Genomic DNA, 19266 nt, shown 5'->3' with positions numbered 1-19266 from the left:
TAAGCAAAGGTAATAACTGTTGCATCAAGTGAGATGATTATAAAGAGTTACATAAAAATAAGGTGTTAACAATAACTGACTATCTTCAGTTACCAGATAAATACTGGCAAGTTTCAAGCATGGATGTAGTTAAAGGCTTCATGTATCTGCTACTCTTCATAAGTGGCATTTCTTCAGGATGAGAGCATCTCATTTGGTTGCCAGGGAACCAGGTAAGTGCTGGTCCCCTTAGCTCACAGATGAGGTTCAGAGACTTGCCCCCAAACACAGAAAACACAGAACAGAACAAGGTGAAGCAGAACAAGGGTCTGCAGCGGCTCACCCCAGACCTCACAAGCCAAGGCACTTTCTCTTTTATTTAGGCCCTTTGAGCGACTGATCTGATCTGATCTGACTGGGTTGCCGAAATGTTCGTTGAAGTTTTTCCATGGGGTGTCACGGAAGAAACCTGAACAAACTTTTTGGCCAACGCAATATAATAAACAGGGCGGCTCAAATCAGTAAAGTACAAGTTTCTTCTCTTCTTTTCGGAACTAACACCTGCCCTGACGCCCACCCATCCCCTCGCAATGCCCTTCTCTCACAGCTCTAGCAGGGATGTCTGGCCCACGTTGGGGTCAGGGTCATCCTGCTGCTCATAAAAACAGCATCAACAGAAATACAAATGTGTCTTTTTAAATGCCAGCTTCACTAACTCTCTCTTCCTTCCCTGCATTCACACAGGGCCAGGATGACAGCTTAATTACAGGTAACCTAAAACCCCACCCTAGGAGATGTTTAGGGGAACAGTGTAGTTGAACACCCTGAAGGAGGTTCCCTTGTGGACTGCATGCCTGGAGACTTAGCATGTCCACCTATAAAGCAAGACTGGAACCCACAGGAGATTTTTGTACCCTGAGGAACTAGGAGGTTGACTGCTGCTCACCTCAAAACTCCCCTGGCCACTTTAGAGCCAGAGCAGGGCTGGGGGCCCCCAGGAGCTGGGAGCATCTGGCCTGGGGGAGGTGGGGTGATGACTTCTGTGATGTCTCTCTCCCAGGGTGCAGCCTAAGTCTATGCGTGGGGAATGTGAGGCGGCCCAAGTGTGGGGCAGTCTGCAAAGCCAGGCCTGTGCCCTGCAGATGTGTAGGGGATAGGACAGCCTGGAAAGAGTGAGAAGCTGTTCAAGGCTGGAGCGGACTAAAGTCACACGGAAACTGAATGCACAGGGGAGGGCGGGTATGTAGGAGGAGCACGGGGGGTGTTCAGGGCCATGAAACTGGATGCACATCATTATACATTTGTCCAAACCCACAGAATGGACAACACATCTGCAGGGAGCCCTGATGCAAAGTAAGCACTCAGGGATGATGACGGGTGAGCGTGGGTGCAGCAGTTGCGTCAAATGCACCATCTGGTGGGGGATGTTGACGTGGGGAGGCTCTGGGTGCTGGGGGCGGGGCGTTTCTGGGAAATCTCTGTACCTTCCTCTTAATTTTGCTGTGAACTTAGAGCTACCCTTTAATAAAATACCGGAGAAGGCAATGGCACCCTACTCCAGTACTCTTGCCTGGAAAATCCCATGGATGGAAGAGCCTGGTAGGGTGCAGTCCATGGGGTCGCTAAGAGTCGGACACGACTGAGCGACTTCCCTTTCACTTTTCACTTTCATGCATTAGAGAAGGAAATGGCAACCCACTCCAGTGTTCTTGCCTGGAGAGTCCCAGGGACGAGGAAGCCTGGTGGGCTGCTGTCTCTGGGGTCACACAGAGTCGGACACAATTGAAGTGACTTAGCAGTAGCAGTTAATAAAATACAAAAATTTTAAAAATCACATAAAAATACAAACATTAATAAAACCTATAACGGTTTCCCTGGCATTCCAGTGGTTAAGAATCTGGACTTCCACTGCAGGGGGTGTGGGTTTGATCCCTGGTAGGGGAAGTAAGATTCCACATGTTGTACACTGCAGCCAAAAAAAAAAAAAAAAACAAAAAACCAACCAACCAGACAAAGAAAAAAAAAAAAAAATCCCTGTAAGCTATGCATGATTTGAGCTGTGACAACTAACAGCATTCACGATGCTGACCTGAGAAGCAACAAGTTCCGTGACTGGGTCAACAGAACCTGAACGTGGTCTGGGGGCCAGTGAGCGCCGATAATGGTGTGAGTGTGGTGGTCTCACTCTAGCTATGTAGCGGAGGGCCTCTGTTTGTATGAAATATGTACTACAGATTGGGGGAGGTGACAGGATGTCCAGCTGGCAGCTCACCAGGAGAATGTTGAGAATAAGAGCTCTTGGTGCTGTACTCGCCGGAAATGAGAAGCAGACTGGGAGGGGCAGAGGGACGCAGAGGGCAGAGTAGCAGCCCACAGGGAGGAGTAGTTTAAAGGAGAAGGAAGTGTCTGGGAACACCAGGATATCAAAACATGGAAATGTGCCTTGTGGGAGGACCTGCTGCCTGGAGCACATGCGGAAGCCAGTCTTGGCCATGTAGCACCCAGGCCTCCCTCTGGGTATGGGAGGATGAGAACCTCCTAGAGTGGAGCAATCAAACCACACCTGTCAAGGGATAAGGGCCAAAAGAGCTCATCGCAGCCAAGGCGCTGGGCATGAGGGGAGCTTCCAGAGGACTAAAGGCATGAAGACAGCGCACAGGGCCAGCAGTAACCCGTAACACGCTCTCAGCAGCCACACCTGAAACACACAGCCGTCTGTGTGTGTGGCTCAGCACCTGACGGGCATGGCCTACATGGATAAAACGAGAAAACCTAATGAAGGACACGAAAAAAGCCACAAATATTCCTGTGTGGGACGGGAAAAAATAAATACTGCCAAGTATTCTCCCAAATGCTGTTACAATTCTACTACAATCTTTTACGAACTCAACAGAACCAATTAAAATGTAAACAGCATGTTTCAAAAGTTTAACAAGGTGATTTGGAATTTCACATCAAAGAGGAAATGCACAAAAAGTCAAAATACTTTTGCAGGAACATCCTAGCCAGGAAGACCTGGCTCTGCTAGCTGGGTATAAAACCCATAGTTAATAACACAGAAAACAGAACGGATACATACCCTCATCTGTAATTGTGGGGATTCTTGGTGGCATGTAAAATCACTGGGAAAGAATAATTTATTCATAAAATCATGTAGGGAAAAGTAAATGTAAACCAGCTTCCAGCAGATGTAGATAAACAAGGACAGGGGACTACAGTCAGTGTCTTGTAACAACTGATAATGGAAAACTGTGAAAAGGAATCTATACATATAGATATACGAATACAGAAATCTATATAGAGGCATATAAAATTGAATCACTTTGCTGTACACCTGAAGCTAATGCAATGTTGAAAAATAACTATACTTTGATTTTAAAAAATGATTAAGGAAAAGAAATCACAGATAGATTCAATGTTAGAACGTTTTTTTTTTTAAAGCAGAAACACAAAGCATTATCAGATACCAACTATAAACAAAACAGTTAAATTTATAATCAAAGAAGGATTCGCCAAGCAAAAAATAAAACCCAAAAAGCCATTTAAAAGAACTGACAAATTTGACTACAGAAAAATTAAGTATTTCTATACAATAAACCTAAACCCATGACTAGACTACATCAAGAATTTCAACTTACAAAAAATATGACATATAGCACAATAGAAAAATGAGCCGAGAAAATGGACAGTTCATACTAGAAATCCTCACAGCCAGTGAGTACTCTCAACCCAACTAGCAATCAGAGAAATATCAACAAAAATAAGAATCAACAATTTTAAAGAAATTGGTATTGGAGAAGATCTGGACAATGATGCTTTGCAGAGAAGGCTGGTGAGACTGCAAATTGCTAGAGCATTTGAGGATGGTAATTTATCAGTGTCCATCAAACTTAAAATGTCTCACCATCCAGTCTGGCAATTATGCTTCCAGTCACCAGCAATGCTGCCCTGAGACGGCTGTGTCACCCTGTTCATGGAAGCATTGCTGGGAACGGGGAAAAACCGGAAACAGCCTGCAGGTCATCAGAGCAGGAAGGCCTGCGCCAGTGTTGATGCATTTACACCGTGGAATAGGACAGAACTGAAAACCAGGAAAGCATGACCCCACTCACGTGTAGAGCCAAAAGAATCCTGGTCTTGGTCCAGATATAGCTGACTCCTGGGTGTGAATTACTCGAGTCTACTTACAGGTAGATATTCTTCAGTAGCAAATACTGCAGTAATGCACAGTCTCTTGTTGGTTGAATTACACTCAATAAACCACCTTCCCCAACCTTCCCACACTGTTCAAGGGCCAACTGTACATGCTTAAAGAAGCCTCAGAGATAACACACAACAATTATTCTAAAAGTTAACCAGCAGTTGGAAGGAAATCCAAAAAAGAGGGGATATATGTATCCACATGGCTTCCTTGGTGGCCAGATTGTAACGAATCTGTGTGCAATGTAAGAGACCTGGGTTTGATCCCTGGGTCAGTAAGAGCCCCTGGAGAAGGGAATAACTACTCACTCCAGGATTCTTGCCTGGAGAATCCCTTGGACAGATGAGTCTGGCAGGCTACAGTCCCATGGGTCACAAAAAATTGGACACAACTGAGCAATGAACACTTTCACTTTCTTTTCACATGCATGCATGTATGTATGTGTGTGTACACACACACACACACACACACACACATATATATATATATATATAGAGAGAGAGAGAGCTAATATTCATTGGAGGGGCTCATGCTGATGTTGAAGCTCCAATACTTTAGCCAACCGATGCAAAGAGACGACTCATTGGAAAAGACCCTGATGCCGAGAAAGATTGAAGGCAGGAGGAGAAGGAGACAACAAAGGATGAGATGGTTGGATGGCATCACTGACACAATGGACATGAGTTTGAGCAAGCTCACTCAGGAGATGGTGACGGACAGGGAGGCCTGGCGGGCTGCAGGTGGACATGACTTAGCGGCTGAACAACAACATCCAGCTGGCCTTCCCGCGCGGGACTACTGGAAAAGAACCCACGTGCCAGCACAGGAGATGTAAGAGACACGGGTTCGATCCCTGGGTTAGAAAGTTCCCTGGAGGAGGGCATGGCAAACCACGCCAGTATTCCGGCCTGGAGAATCCCATGAACAGAGGAGCCTGGTGGGCTATAGTCCACGGGGTCATAAAGTGTTGGACATGACCGAAGGGACTTCGCACACAGCACACAGCTGAGGCACTTCATTGTACAGCAGAAACCAACATAACATTGCAAAGCAACTATACAAAGTGAGGTCACTCAGTCGTGTCCAGCTCTCTGCGATCCCATGGACTGTAGCCTACCAGGTTCCTCCATCCACGGAATTTTCCAGGCAAGGGTACTGGAGTGGATTGCCATTTCCTTCTCCAGGGATCTTCCCACCCCAGGGATCAAACCCAGGTCTCCCCCAAGTTTAAAAACATACTATTTGGTAAATACTAAGCAATGAATAAATATTTGTTGACATTAAAAAAAAAAAAAGCTACCCAGCAGAGGGAGAAAAAGGTGAAAAAATGGGAAGGGAGCTTTCCTATTTTATTCAATGGGCTGACTTACACTGCATAAATATTTCACAAGAATGTATCTGTGTTTTAGGATGTGATAACAAACATTAAGCAGAGAAAATAATAAAAAATTTTAAACTGAAAAATAGTAACATTTTTACGTACACAGTACCTGATATATTACTACATACTTATATTCTATAATGCTGATGAAACATTTTTAATTTAATAAAATGATACAAATGCAGTTACTTAAAAAACAGAAATAAGACTCAAGCTTTCGAGAATGAGCTTATGGTTGCTGAGGAGAGGATAGGGGGAAGGGGGAGTTTGGGATGAATAGGTACACACTGCTATATTTAATGGAGAAGGAAATGGCAACCCACTCCAGTGTTCTTGCCTGGAAAATCCCAGGGACAGGGGAGCCTGGTGGCTTGCCGTCTATGGGGTCACACAGAGTCAGACACGACTGAAGTGACTTAGCAGCAGCAGCAGCAGCTATATTTAAACTGGATAACCAACAAGGACCTCCTGTATGCAGCACAGGGAACTCTACTCAATGCCATGTGGCAGCCGGGATGGGAGGGGGTTTGGGAGAGAACGGACACATTAATCTGTACAGCTGAGTCCCTTTGCTGTTTACCTGAAATTATCACAATATTGTTTGTTAACTGGCTACATCCCAGTATGCAATAAAAAATTTTAAAAAATTAAAATTAAAAAAATGATCTAAGGGCACAGGCACCAAAGAACTTAATCTAATAACCAAGTATCACCTTTAGCTCTAAGTCGTCAGAAGACAAGGCAAATGGGAAAGTAGATGGGTGTCTAATTTTTGTTATCTGTTAATTTTTGTTATCTGTTGACCTAGGTTTGAGTAGGACCACCCTCTGGGTGTACCTAAAGTGGTTCAGGTTCTTTCTCCATGAACAGTCCTACCCAGGAAACTAAAAACCTGTTTGCCCCTGGATGCTTTGATTTGCAAACTTTAGTAAATGAAACAAATAATAACAAAACCATGATTAGCAGAAATATACCTGAAGTTTGGTGGGAATGAGAGTCCCAAATAGTAGATGCATAGTAAGAAATCATGCCAGGCAAAAATCAATCAGTTAAATCACACACACAGGCACATGCACATACACGCGATCCACAAGCACCGGAGGAGGAGGGCCTGGATGGGAGGATCGGCTCACCACAGCCAAGGGCTGTTGAGGGGCTGGGACCTTGTGCCTGGTAAGGGCCACCTCAGGCAGCACAAAGCCGGCGGGGAATATATCAGGGGAAAATCGAGTTCTACACGCGAGCTGGGCTCAGCGATGCAGACCCACAGTGCCTCCCGGGCTGATTCTCATCACATCAGGATGGCCTGAGACAATCTTGGCAGCCAGGCCGACTGAGACGCGGCCGCCTCCCTGCTCAGAGAGTCCCTAACTTGTCACTCTGATTCAAGACTTTCTCTCTGAAACAGCTCCATCTCCTTTCTCGCTAAATTGAGCAAATACCCCAAAGGCATCATTTTCAATCCTCGGGTTCTAGTAGCACGTATTGTAAATTCCATTTCCACACCTTAAATGGGAAACCGATTAAGTTTAAGGATTAGAAATATAAGATATGGGCTCAGACCAGCAATTTGTTTTAACATGATTTCCCAACAAAGGTCGTGTCTACCCCTTCTCTCACCTGCAGCTCAAAGTTGGCTTGATCCAGAAATTTTTTGTTCAGCATATCTGCATACTGATTAATCGCTCGCAGGAAGACTCTGAAAGATCAAGAGAAAATTACATAATTACACACTTCTGCTCTGGTACCTTTGGAGGTTCGGCATTTCGATTAGCTACAATCTGAGACTGTCTGGCAAGTGAACTCTCTAAGTCCTGTGAAAAGCTGCGAAGTTTTGCCAATGCAAAGCCCAGAGAATTATATGCAGATGTTCTTCAAATTAATCAAGGAAACTAGCACATGCAGAAGAAAAGAAACACACCAAAATAACACAGTCTGAAAGTAACATATGAAAAGTATCACAAAAAAAAAAAACCCACTTTTTTTTTTTTTTAAAAAAAAGAAGAGGTGCAAATTAAATCTTATTCTCGAGTCACAATATATTCATGTTATCTTATAAAATTGGTCTTTGCTTAGCTGGCTTTTTAAAGTTAAGCATTCAAAAGTGCTGTTACACACGATCTGGCTTGGATTGATTTGGTATGTAGACTGGAAAAAAATGCAGAACAATCTGAAAAAGGTGAGAATCATGTTTCATTTGGCAGAAAAAACTGAGGACTTAAGCCTGGGACATAGCATCTCACATTGCTCTGAGAGACTGCTCACAAGACGTAAAGAAGGAGCTGGGATACACCGTACTTTTGCAACAAAGATCAGGCACTCAGAACTTCAGAAGATTACTGTTACTTAAAGGAAACCTGATTATCCCAACTTAAGGAATTTATCGGCTTTTCTATAGATAGGAAGACGTGAGTCTGGGATCAAGGAAGCCGTTCCTTTGATCTGCACCTCAGCTCTCTGGGGCCAGAGTCCCGTGCTTTCTCACCCTGGGTTCCCTCAGGGCTCACCGCCCTGGACAGCTGTAATGTGATGACGTGATGGGTGCAACATTTCCTTTATTTACTGACGCGCCAGCAACATATCTTTTCTATCAATAGGTGAAAAATCACGGAAGCTCGGAAGTATGGTTGACCTCAGTACCATGTGTCCACCAAATGCTAGTTTTAGGCACTGTTTACTTGTTTAAATAAAGAAAGCTTTAGTAGAGATGAGAGTCATTTGCCAAGAGTTTCAGCAGGAATGTGAATTCATCCATTCACCGACGTGGTACCACTGTGAGCACGCAGAACAAAATATCACATCCTTCCACACTCTGACTTTTTCTTTTCCATGATGGAATACGCAACTCGAGGATGTCCTAAGTGACTCCAGTGCTCAGCCTTTCCCAAGCTTCTTCATTGAGTAGATTTGTCTCATGGCTCTGCAGAGTGTTTACAACAAAGCTTAGTCCAGATCCTTCTTTTTAAATGACCCTTCTCCCTCTGCACAAAGGCAGGATGTGAGAGCAGCTAGCATCAGGTCACAGATAATAAACTTCATTATCCTCCCTCCATTTAGACAGCAGGAAGCAGCCACAGAGTGTAAGAGAAATCTAGGTTACTTACTAGGAACTGATGCTGATAAGAGGATCTCTTTAGCTATGCATGCCTGGAGAAGGTCCCCAGCCTGGACAGTCCCAGAGCCACTAAAGGCCAGTTAGCCCGGGAGGACGGGGAGAGGACAGGGCCACCTGGGGCTTTAAGGAGGTCTCCATCACCACCTTCCGCCACCACCTCCTGCCCAACACTCGCTGTTGTGCAGGTTTCTCTGGCACAAGCTCCAAGAAAGAGGATGTGCAGACAGCATTTCATTAAGAGACCCATCGGTGGGATCCACGACCAAACGAGTGTGACAAGTGGCCTGTGCTGGAGCTTGCTATCTTCGTGGCTGAAGAAAAACATAGCCGGAGTTACTTGAATCCTTCCCTGAGGATGTTAAGACAAAACCAAGAAAGTCGGATCTGATGTTGTAAGTGCCTGCTCAGAGAGGGGCATGGAGACGCTGGCTTGTCCGGGACCAGGAGCGTGGCCTGGGCAGCGGCATCCATCAGCCACAGGGTGGCTGGACTCTGCCATTACAGAATGCCCAGGGAAACTGGAGAAATAGCTCTCCTGGATGAATGCTGTAATTTATTGAGTGGGGGCGGCGGGGCGGGAGGAGGCTGAATACAGGGTATTGAAGGATCCTGACAAATTAATCGAGGAGCAGGACAAAACCACTATAATCAAGATGGAAAAAAAAAAATAAGTGAAACTGTTAGTTGCTCAGTCATGTCCAACTCTTTGCGACCACATGGACTACAGCCTGCTAGGCTCCTCTGTCTATGGAATCCTCCAGGCAAGAACACCGGAGTGGGTTGCCATTCCCTTCTTCAGGGAATCCTCCCCACCCAGGGATGGAACCCTGCTCTCCTGCTTTGCAGGCAGACTTTACCATCTGAGCCACGAAGGGAGCCTTGTATAGACAGGTCGCCTAGCAACCCTAACCAGCCCCCCAGTCTTGGGCCTCAGCCCATATCATGTTCAGCCCTCAGAAGTACAAGCTGCCTGGTTCAAGCGAAGACACGCTCCCTGGCCCAGGCGGCCCCTGGCAATTGTGCTCAGATAGCATCTGTGGGTGTGCCCTGCACTTACCCAGAAACCTGAAGACTGCCCCCAGCGTCAGTGGAGTAAAACGACTTCCTGTCACGGGGAGAGTGGGGCGGTCACACAATACAAAAACACAGGGCTTATGGCCTTGAACATTTTTTTTTCTGCTCAACTTTTCCTCCAGCTTCAGAACTTGGCTGTTCACTGGAGTACCCCATGGCCTTTATGAGGTTTCAGAAAGCCCCTCTCTCCAGCCCTCCATGACAATAACAAGTTCACGTAGACATGCATTATTATTACAGGGCTAATTACTGTGCCTCAAGATAGCACCCAAAGAGCTGCAATATGCTACTTCTAATTAAGCCCTGGAACAACTTCAGCTAGTTAAATAAAGATATTGCTCAAAATGACTGGGGAAAAAAAAAAAGATGCCACGCTGAAAGAATATGAAAGCTGAACAAAAACTTTTTAATGAACTGACAGCTGAGAAAGAGCAGTGCTGAGAGAGATTCTATAATTTAGACTATAAATTTTTTAAAAAGCCAGGACAAAGAAACAAATAACATGGCATATCAGGGCAAAGCTGAAGGGATGATCAAACAAAAGCATCATTGATGCTGTCAACAAAGGCGAGCCATTCAGGCTACAGGTATCAAAGGCCACATCACCTTTACAGAACCATCTTTATATCCTACGCTTCACACTTGATGGGATTGAAATCTTAGCGATGCCCCAAGTCCACTTGAAGATAAGTCAACTAACCAGACAAAAAGAAACATACACAGAGGCTAACTTTTTGGAAAGAATATTTCCTGTCTGTTGTAATTCATGAGTTATTTCTAACACACATCAAGCTAAGGGAGATAAATACAAAAATCACATTAGAAGCTTCTGCAGAACAATCTGCTTTCAGTCAATGATTATGAAAGATATCGCAGCTCAGCCAGGCGATCGCACAGCAGGATGCCTACTAGACGGGAGTGAGGGGCTTCAGCCTGGCTCAAGGGAACTGACAAGCAAGTCCTGTCTACCAGGAGAGGGGACATGAGACGGGGAAGGGGTTGCAAGTGGGCTCCGCTCTGCATCCCTGGTGACCCTGTCCACACTGGGCACCGCTGGCATTGCACTCAAGGACAGAAAAGCCCTCCAGTCTGTTCCCGAATGGACCTGTTTATTCGCCACTGGCTGCAATGCCTAATTGGCATCTGGCACATCACAGATGTTCACTAGGTATTAGCCACGGGAAAAGAAGGGCATGATGAATATGGGTGGCGCACGGACGGATGGGTGGGTGGGTGGATGGATGCTGGATGGATAAGCTGGCTGACCCACGTCAGAGCGGAACTGTTTACTTCAGACTGGAACGCGAACATAGCCCAAACCCACAGGCTTCCAACTGAGATCACAGACCTGGTTTCAGGACCTAATGAAGCTCAGGTTCCTGATGTCTCATCACATCAGAATTCAGTGAGAGACAAAGTGATAGGTAAGAAGTAGATTTGTTCAGAGAGAAACACATCCCACAGACAAGAGTGTGGGCCACCGCAGAGGCGAGTGTGGTGGCCTTGGAGTGGGGTGTGGTTAGTTGTTATGGGTTGGGTAATTTCACAGGCTCATAAGTGGGAGGATTATGCCAACTATTTTGGGGGAGGGGTGGAAATTTTCAGGAACTGGGCCACCGCCTAGTTTTTGGACTTTGGACAGTGCCTTGGAAGTGTCAAGGCATCCCTGGGCGTGTCATTCAGCTTGCTGATTGAGGAACCAGGTCCAGCTGAAGTTTAACTTGTCTGCCATCTTGGACCCAATTGATTCTAATCGATTTATGTTATGCCCTTGGGCTATGTCATTCTTTTAAAAATTGTGCCCTGCCCCCTTCCCTCCTATTTCAAGAAGGCTCAGGGAGGCCAAAATATCCTGTAGCTCCTGGCTCTCCCTGCATTCTGAGATTTTCCTCTGTGGGTTCAGCTCTTAGAGGTTCTTGAAAACCAAATTTTGCAGTAGGCACTGGCATTCAATGGCTGCGCGTTGCCCTCACGCTCCTCTCCACTTCTGGAGTAAGTTCCTGGGCGGAGAGAACCTTGCCTTGTAAAAGGTAAACATCAGGATGCCCCAAGGCATCTGAGAGGACCGGTGGCCTCTGTGTGTATTCAGAAATGTTCTGGTCTAAGGACATTCACTTATGACTGCACTGATAGATGTCTCAGAGTCAGCGATATGTCCAGGAACTCCTCGCAGGCAAACAGCTCACACAGCCTGCTCTCCTGGGGAGAGAGAAGCCACCTTGTGGCAACCTGCTGCTGTTGTTCACTGACTCCGTCGTGTCCAACTCTTTGCGACCCAATGGACCATAGCCCACCAGGCTCCTCTGTCCATGGGATTTCTAGGCAAGAGGGGGAAAGGATGGCTATTTCCTCTGCCCGGGGATCTTCCCGACCCAGGGATGGAAACTGCGTCTCCTAGATTGGCAGGTGGATTCTTCACCACTGAGCCCCAGGGATCACAACAAGCACGACGTGGGGTCGTCTGGGTTGGTGTTGATGCCCCCATCCATCATCACTGTACGTGAGCAGCAGGACCCGGGGCACGGAGCTCATGTCTGCTCTTTATAATGTTCCCAGCTTTCAGGAACAGGAGAGTGAGACGCTGGCAGGAGACAGAGAACTCGGCGAGGGGAAGGCAGGGAGCAGGGCAGACGCGTGCTGCTGCTCCCCTGCCAGAAAAGAGAGACAGGGTGGGGGAATGTGAGCCAAGCAAGTCCTGTCTCATGCCCAGCCAAGAGCGCGAAGTCATTTCTAAAAAATGAAGTTAATGGTGTAAGAACTAAATGCTTTCATGGATACTGTCCCACAGGATCAAAATGATTAAGAAAAAGGGCAAGCCCATCTTTCACAGAGCTCTTTCCGATCATTTTTAACCTACAAAAGGTTTTATTTAAAATCTAAAAAATTTAAAGGTAAAAAACCAAACACAAGAAATAAATAATGTAGGGAGAGCCAGGGGCAAATCTTACAAAGATTCAGAAGCCCTAAGTTCTAGGCATACAGTCTCTAGACATTCAAATTATTCAAGGCAATGACTGCAAATTGTCTTGTTAATGGCCCCAAGGAAAGAACTTTATCTCACTCTGCTTGGTAAGTGATTCTTGTCCCCAGAAAGTCAGAGTCACAACCTTCACCAGCCTCCCCACGACGTCACTCACTTTAAACAATCTAGAAATCCTGAGAGACCGAGACCGTTCATTCCCAAAGCTCGTACAATGGAAAACGAACAAAGAAACAAGAAAGCCCAGGAAGTTTCCCTTGACTTCCTTTTCTTCTACCTGGATATTTAACTACAGCGAGTATTCATTTGTTGGAAACAAGGTGCTGTGCTGTAATTCCTGGTGGTGTCAAATACGAGAGTAACTGTTGTCCACACACACACACACACATCCAATTACAGTTTTAATCTAATTCTGTTAACTATCATATACCTATCTATCCACCCATCCATCCATCCACCTATCTATCTGTATATCCATCTATCTGGACATCTCTCTCTCTCTTTTACATCCATGTAAACATTTGGTTACCAGGCCTTCAAAAGTTGCTCAGGTTTTTGAGATTCTCCTATTTTCAAGCAACGCATAAAAGTACGAAACTATGAGCCTTCAAGTTTCCTTGAACTTAGAATCTGTTTGGGTTTGTTTGTTTGTTGTTTTTCTAACTTTGAGATTAAAGGTAAGGACGATGTATGCCACATAATTCAGTCATTTGAGCACTGTGACCGTCCCTGACACTCTACAAAACATTAAGTAGCGTTTGCTACAAAGAGGAAGCAAGCCCTGTGCCTTGACTTTGGCACGTGTTGGGGAGAAGGCTGGGTGAGGCGGGGAGAGGCTCTGAGGAGGCGGCTGCTGAGGTTCAAGCCTTCCAACCACAGGCGTTTCCCAGAGGATGCCCCACTGGCCCTGCCTCTCCCCCACGTCCCCTCTGCATCCCAGCACAAAAGCATCCTGATGCCTCCTGAGCTCCATGGGAGACCATCCCCCAAAACGACCTATTGGAAAGCAGTGTCCTGAGCCATCACAGTCCCACATCTTAAACAACTGTGTGTTAATTGAGAAGAAGGGAACTCAGAAAGCAGAACATAATCAGACACCAATTTAACTACTGGAAGCTCCTGGCACAGTGACAGCCCCTAAAATGACTTTATTATGACAGGGCTGCAGGCATTTCTGTGTTTCTGTTACCCAGTGTTTGCTGCCAATAAAACAGGAAGAAGAGGGACCTCATTACTGCAGAGGGAGACGCGTCTATGGCGAGATGCCCCAAGCATCCCGGGTACAAGGCGAAGCCCCAGGTCTCAACGGCTGAAGCTGTGGGGCTTCTCTTGTTCCTCCTCTGAACTGACTGTAAGTTGTATAATGAGATTGTACAGTTCAATCCGAGGGCACTTAAATACCTCTGGCGACCCACAGTCGCTCCGGGGGGGAAAAAACTGCATCTTTTAACAAAATGTTTTGCCCAAAGTGGTTGGAAAAAAAGGCAACAAAAGTACAGAGACAGTCTATCCCTGCAGAACACTGAGCCAAGGAGTCGCAGCTGGAAATCTGCCTGAACGTGGTTTCCGCATCGCTCAGGAACGCTGGGAAGGAGAGGTGACCTAGGGTCACGTGAGGGAAGAGGTATAGACTGTGGCTTCAGGCCCAGGGGACGGGTGCCTGCCCCCTGTCAACGAGTCTCCTGGCACCTCCCACGAGCAGCTGGGCGTCAGGTCAGTGTCTAAAGCAACAGTTGTTACCTCTGGTGGGATCTTGGGTGAAGAACGAAGACCATGTGAGCACAGAGAACTGACTTCTAAGAAAGACCCTGGTGTGTCCTGACGGGGAGCAATGCGCAGAAAGTGGAAGGCTTAGGTGAGACGCACCTGCAGTCTTTGTGGCTTGGGAAGCAGTGGAGAGACTGGTGTCACAAGAACTGTCTGGGAAGGAGGCTGGAAGTGTTGACGGGGGCCGTGAGAGGTTGTAGACGCCAGGGTACAGAGTTTGCACCTTGGGCGGCGGGTGATGGAGCTCCTGAAGACTTTACAGTGGGGACTGGGCCAGAAAAGCAGAAGGGTTAACCACCCTTGAATGCATGAGATTTGCTTCGTTTCTTTCCCTAATCAATAAGCCTACAGTATCCATTAGATTCTTAACTAAAATGCAAATCGCTCTGCACCTTTCTGCTTGGCCAGCTCTGGGAGATGCGGGCTCAGTCTATGAGGCCGGGGCATCATAGAATCCCCAGGGAGCATCTGCACCACGTTAAGGTCTCATCCCTGCTGGGGGAGAGGGGGTGTCCTGGAACAGAGATCAGTGGGTCCAGGTAGGCTTGTCTGACATGCTCAGTGCACTTGTGCTTTGGATGTGTGTTCTCTAAGTCCCCACCAAAACAGTGCCTGTTGCCCATGAACCACTGCGGGCTGAGGGCCAGACGTCCTGAGAGTGGCCGCACCCACCACAGCCCTCTGCTTCCTCTCCCACTGGACTGCCCCCCTCACTTTCTGGGGCTTGAGCATCTTCTGAACACCTTGCATGTTCCACACAATGTCGCTACTTCACAGACATCACGGTGTTTGATGCCACAAGTCTTGTGAGGTATGAATTACCTGATATTTTATAAACCAGGAAATAACAGCTCAGAGAGGCAGAAAGCATGCTCCCAGTAGGCTTAGAACAAGGTCACAACCAGTTACAATCATGTACTGCCTTCCTTAGGAAGGTTAATCACCACGGTCAGCGTGATACAAGTACAACCTTGCCACTAACTGTGTTCCTTTTACACTGCATGGAGGAAAACTTCCAGCAGATTCAAAAGTAGACAGTGAAGGACTTCTCTGATGGTCCAATGGCTAAGAATCCAAACTCCTAAGGGAGGCTGCCCAGGTTTGATCCCCGGTCAGAGAACTAGATCCCACGTGCTGAAACTAAGAGTTTCGCATGCCACGACTAAATATCCCACGTGCTAAAAGTAAGAAAGATACCTACTGCACGCCGCGATGCAGATCAAAGATCCCGTGTGCTGCAACTAGACAGCTGTGAAAGGCGCTCAGTCGTGTCCAGCTCTTTGCGATCCCATGGACTATACAGTCCCTGGAATTCTCCAGGCCAGAATACTGGAGTGGGTAGCCTTTCCCTTCTCCAACTAAGACAAATACATAAACAAGTAAATGTCTTTTAAAAAGTAGACAGCAAAAGGGACCCGTGTACTCTTCACTCAGCTTCATCGATTATTACTGTCTGCGCATGGTTGACTCATTTCTCCCCAACTTCGTACCCCCTCCCACATTATTATCACTGTTGTCGTTATTTTTAGACAGACTTTATTTCTAAGGGCAGCTTTAGGCTCACAGCAAAACTGAATGAAATGTACAGGGAGTTCCCCACTCCACTGGCTCCCCCATGACCGACATCCCGCATCAGGGCGGTGCTCACATTATAAACTGTTGGACTCACAGTAATTCATCATCATCACCCACAGTGCAGAGTCTCATTAGGGCTCACTCTTGGGGCTGTACGCTCTACGGCTTTGGACAACATGCAGTGACCCACGGCCCCCATGACCGAATCATATTGAACAGAGTCACTGCCCTAAAGACCCTCTGTGCTTGGCCAGCTCACCGCTCCCTCCCACTGAGCCCCTGGGAGCCACTGATCTTTACTGCTCCATCCTGGCTTTTCCAGGATGGCATACTGCTGACTCCTAGAGGATGTAGCCTTTTCATATTGGCCCCTATTATTTCTAGAATGTTTTCTAAGTTAATTTTCCCCAGGTTTAAAAGCCTTAACATTTAAGACACTTTATGGTGAGGGCTTGAAACACATTCTCTTGTCAAACTCTTTTTCTAACTCGTCTGAGCAACATAAGTGCCTGCCTGAGAGAGTTCAGGGATCATCACGGCCTCAGAGCTCACCCTGCTCCAAAGTGTCCACTAATGCTCAGGAAGCACCTCCTTCCTGATGGTCTGGATTCTTGGGGTGGGTCACTCCATGGAAGAGGGGATATTAACACAGATCTCACGGGCTTTTTTATAAATGTACATATATATTTATTTTCTACATTTAAAAACTGTTAACCTCGATATTTATTTATCTGGGCTTCCCTGATGACTCAGTGGTAAAGAATCAACCTGCTAATGCAGGTAATGTGGGTTTGCTTCCTGGGTTGGGAAGATCCCCTGGAGAAGGAAATGGCAACCCACTCCAGTATTCTTGCCTGCAGAATCTCATGAACAGAGGAGCCTGGCGGGCTACAGTCCATGGGGTCGCAAAGAGTTGGTATGACTTAGTGACTAAACAACAACAATAATTTATTATTTATTTATTTATTTTTGGCCACACCACGAGGCATGTGGGATCTTAGTTCCCCAGTTAGGGATTGAACCCTCGACCCCTGCGTTGGAAGGGCAGAGTCGTAACCACTGCACTGCCAGGAAAGTCCATCACAAGTCTTTTCTGAGGGCTCCGTGTCTGTCATGTAGCAGCTGTCTTGTGAATGGCATCGATTACTGTTCTGACTAATATACACACACACGTCTCTCCATGGACGGAGTAACTGGGACAGGGAGCCTCCTCCAGCTTCTTCTCACCACACTCACCTGGTTTCTCCCCACACTGTCTACAACCATCTCTCTATCCTTCACAGCACAGTCCCCAAACCACAATCCCTGGCTTAATTTTGTAAAGTTTTTTGATTTCTTATTTTGATAAAGCCTTCTGAAAAAAACTTGTGGTGAAGATCACGTAACACAGCATTTACTGCCTTCCCCATTTCTAAGTGTACGTATAGTTCAGGGGCACTCAGTACATTCACGGGGTGGTGCAACCATCACGGCCATCCACCCGCAGAACTCCTCACGAAACGGGAACTCTGTCCCCATCAAACAGCCACTCTACTCCCTCCAGTGCCCGGCTGCTGGCAGCCACCCTTCTCCTCTCTGTCTCTATGAATGGGATTGCTCTAAGGACCTCATACAAGCGGAATCGTACAGCGTTTGTCATTTAGCGTCTGGCTTTCTTCCCTCAGCATCAGGTCCTTAAGGTCCATGTGTGTTGCAGCATGTGTCGGAATGCCCTTCCTATTAAAGGCTGGACGATATTCACTTGTATGGATAACGACACATTGTATTTATTTCATTTATCTCTCATCCACGGATGGACACGAGGGTGGCTTCCCCCTTTCGGCCACCTGGAATAGAGCTGCTATAAACACGGTTGAACAAATATCTCTTCAAGTCCCTGCTTTCAATTCTTTTGGGTCTATACCCAGAAATGGAATTGCTGGGTCACGTGCCAATTCTATTTTTAACTTTTTGAGCAACTGCCACCTGTTTTCCACAGCAATTGTACCATCTTACACGCTGGCCAACAGTGCAAGGTTCCAATTTCTACACATCTTTGCCAACACTTGAGGGCTTTTTTGTTGTTTATTTGCTTGACGGTTTTGGATAGCAGCCATTCTAATGGGTATGAGGGGGTATAAATAAAGTTTTATTAGAACACAACCACGTCCATTCATCGAGAAATTGTCCATGGCTGTCTTCCCATGACAAACTCAGTGTTGAGCTGTGGTGCCTGCAGAGGTACCTGGCCCTTAATGGAAAGCTTTGCCAACTTCTGAAAAGCTGGCTTCAATTCTGACCTGTTCTTCATGCAGGGTTTTGGAGAGTTCTTCACCTATTTCAGGAGGGAGCCAGGGCTCATGTCTGTTTCTTGACATCAAAAAATAAAAGTTGTTGACAAAAAGGTGTTTAAAAGCCCCTTCCAAAGCTTAGAGAAAACAGCTTCCCTCTTTAAACCAGGAGGCGGTGTTGCCAAGAGTTGGGAGAAAAGTGATTTGGAAACCAGTCAGCAGGTTCCCTCCATTTGTGCCTCTGGGAAACCAAGCACGTCAGCTAACAAACTCATTTCAGGGTCAAGTCTTCGGCATGTACAGCCTCCCTCTCCCTCTACTCTCCAGTATCGCCTTCATCGTACTGTCCTCTTCATCGCCAATCCTGCCCGCCTCTCCTATTAATCACACAATGTCACACAGTAAGTGGTGAGTGACTTACGGGCATCCGGGAGTTGGTGATGGACAGGGAGGCCTGGCGTGCTGTGATTCATGGGGTCGCAAAGAGTCAGACACGACTGAGCGACTGATCTGATCTGATCTGATCTGGGTAAAGAGGGAAAATCCCCAACACAGACACATCAGGGAAGCCTACCAGCAAATACTGGGAGAGACATCTCTACGGGTGGCGGGGCCACGCGAGGGACAGTCACATCCTCACTCTAGAATCAACCATGGTGAATAAGCAAGGGTCCTGGGTAACCCCAGAGACCCCCACCACAAGCACCCCAGCAACCATCCGGGAGGCCTCCTACCTCCCTTCCCAGGGTCCTCCCATTGTTCCTGGGATTACTAGCTGGAGGCATCAGGACAGCCATGGTGGACGTGCCAAGGACTGCCCTGGTGGGGAGGCTAGGGACAGAGGAAGCAGAAGGGAAGGGTGACCACTGACCTGTCCCTTGGGCATGGGTGCCAACTGCCCTGGAAGATCGGCTTTCCAGGATG

General features: G+C 46.8%; 1 protein-coding gene across 2 annotated transcripts in view; it reads right to left on the bottom strand.

Moving 5' to 3' along the window:
• DOCK1 (dedicator of cytokinesis 1) overlaps nt 1-19266 on the bottom strand; it is a 560513-nt gene that overhangs the window by 111506 nt on the left and 429741 nt on the right. For both annotated transcript variants that reach the window (XM_061403980.1, XM_061403979.1), the window contains exon 30: nt 7182-7260. In XM_061403980.1, coding sequence (XP_061259964.1) covers nt 7182-7260 — 79 coding nt within the window. The remainder of the gene's footprint in view (nt 1-7181; nt 7261-19266) is intronic.

This window comes from Bos javanicus, chromosome 26 (genome assembly GCF_032452875.1).
Source record: "Bos javanicus breed banteng chromosome 26, ARS-OSU_banteng_1.0, whole genome shotgun sequence".
Lineage (NCBI taxonomy): Eukaryota > Metazoa > Chordata > Mammalia > Artiodactyla > Bovidae > Bos > Bos javanicus.
Note: the sequence above shows the minus strand (reverse complement) of the source record. Positions and strands in the feature narration are given on the sequence as shown.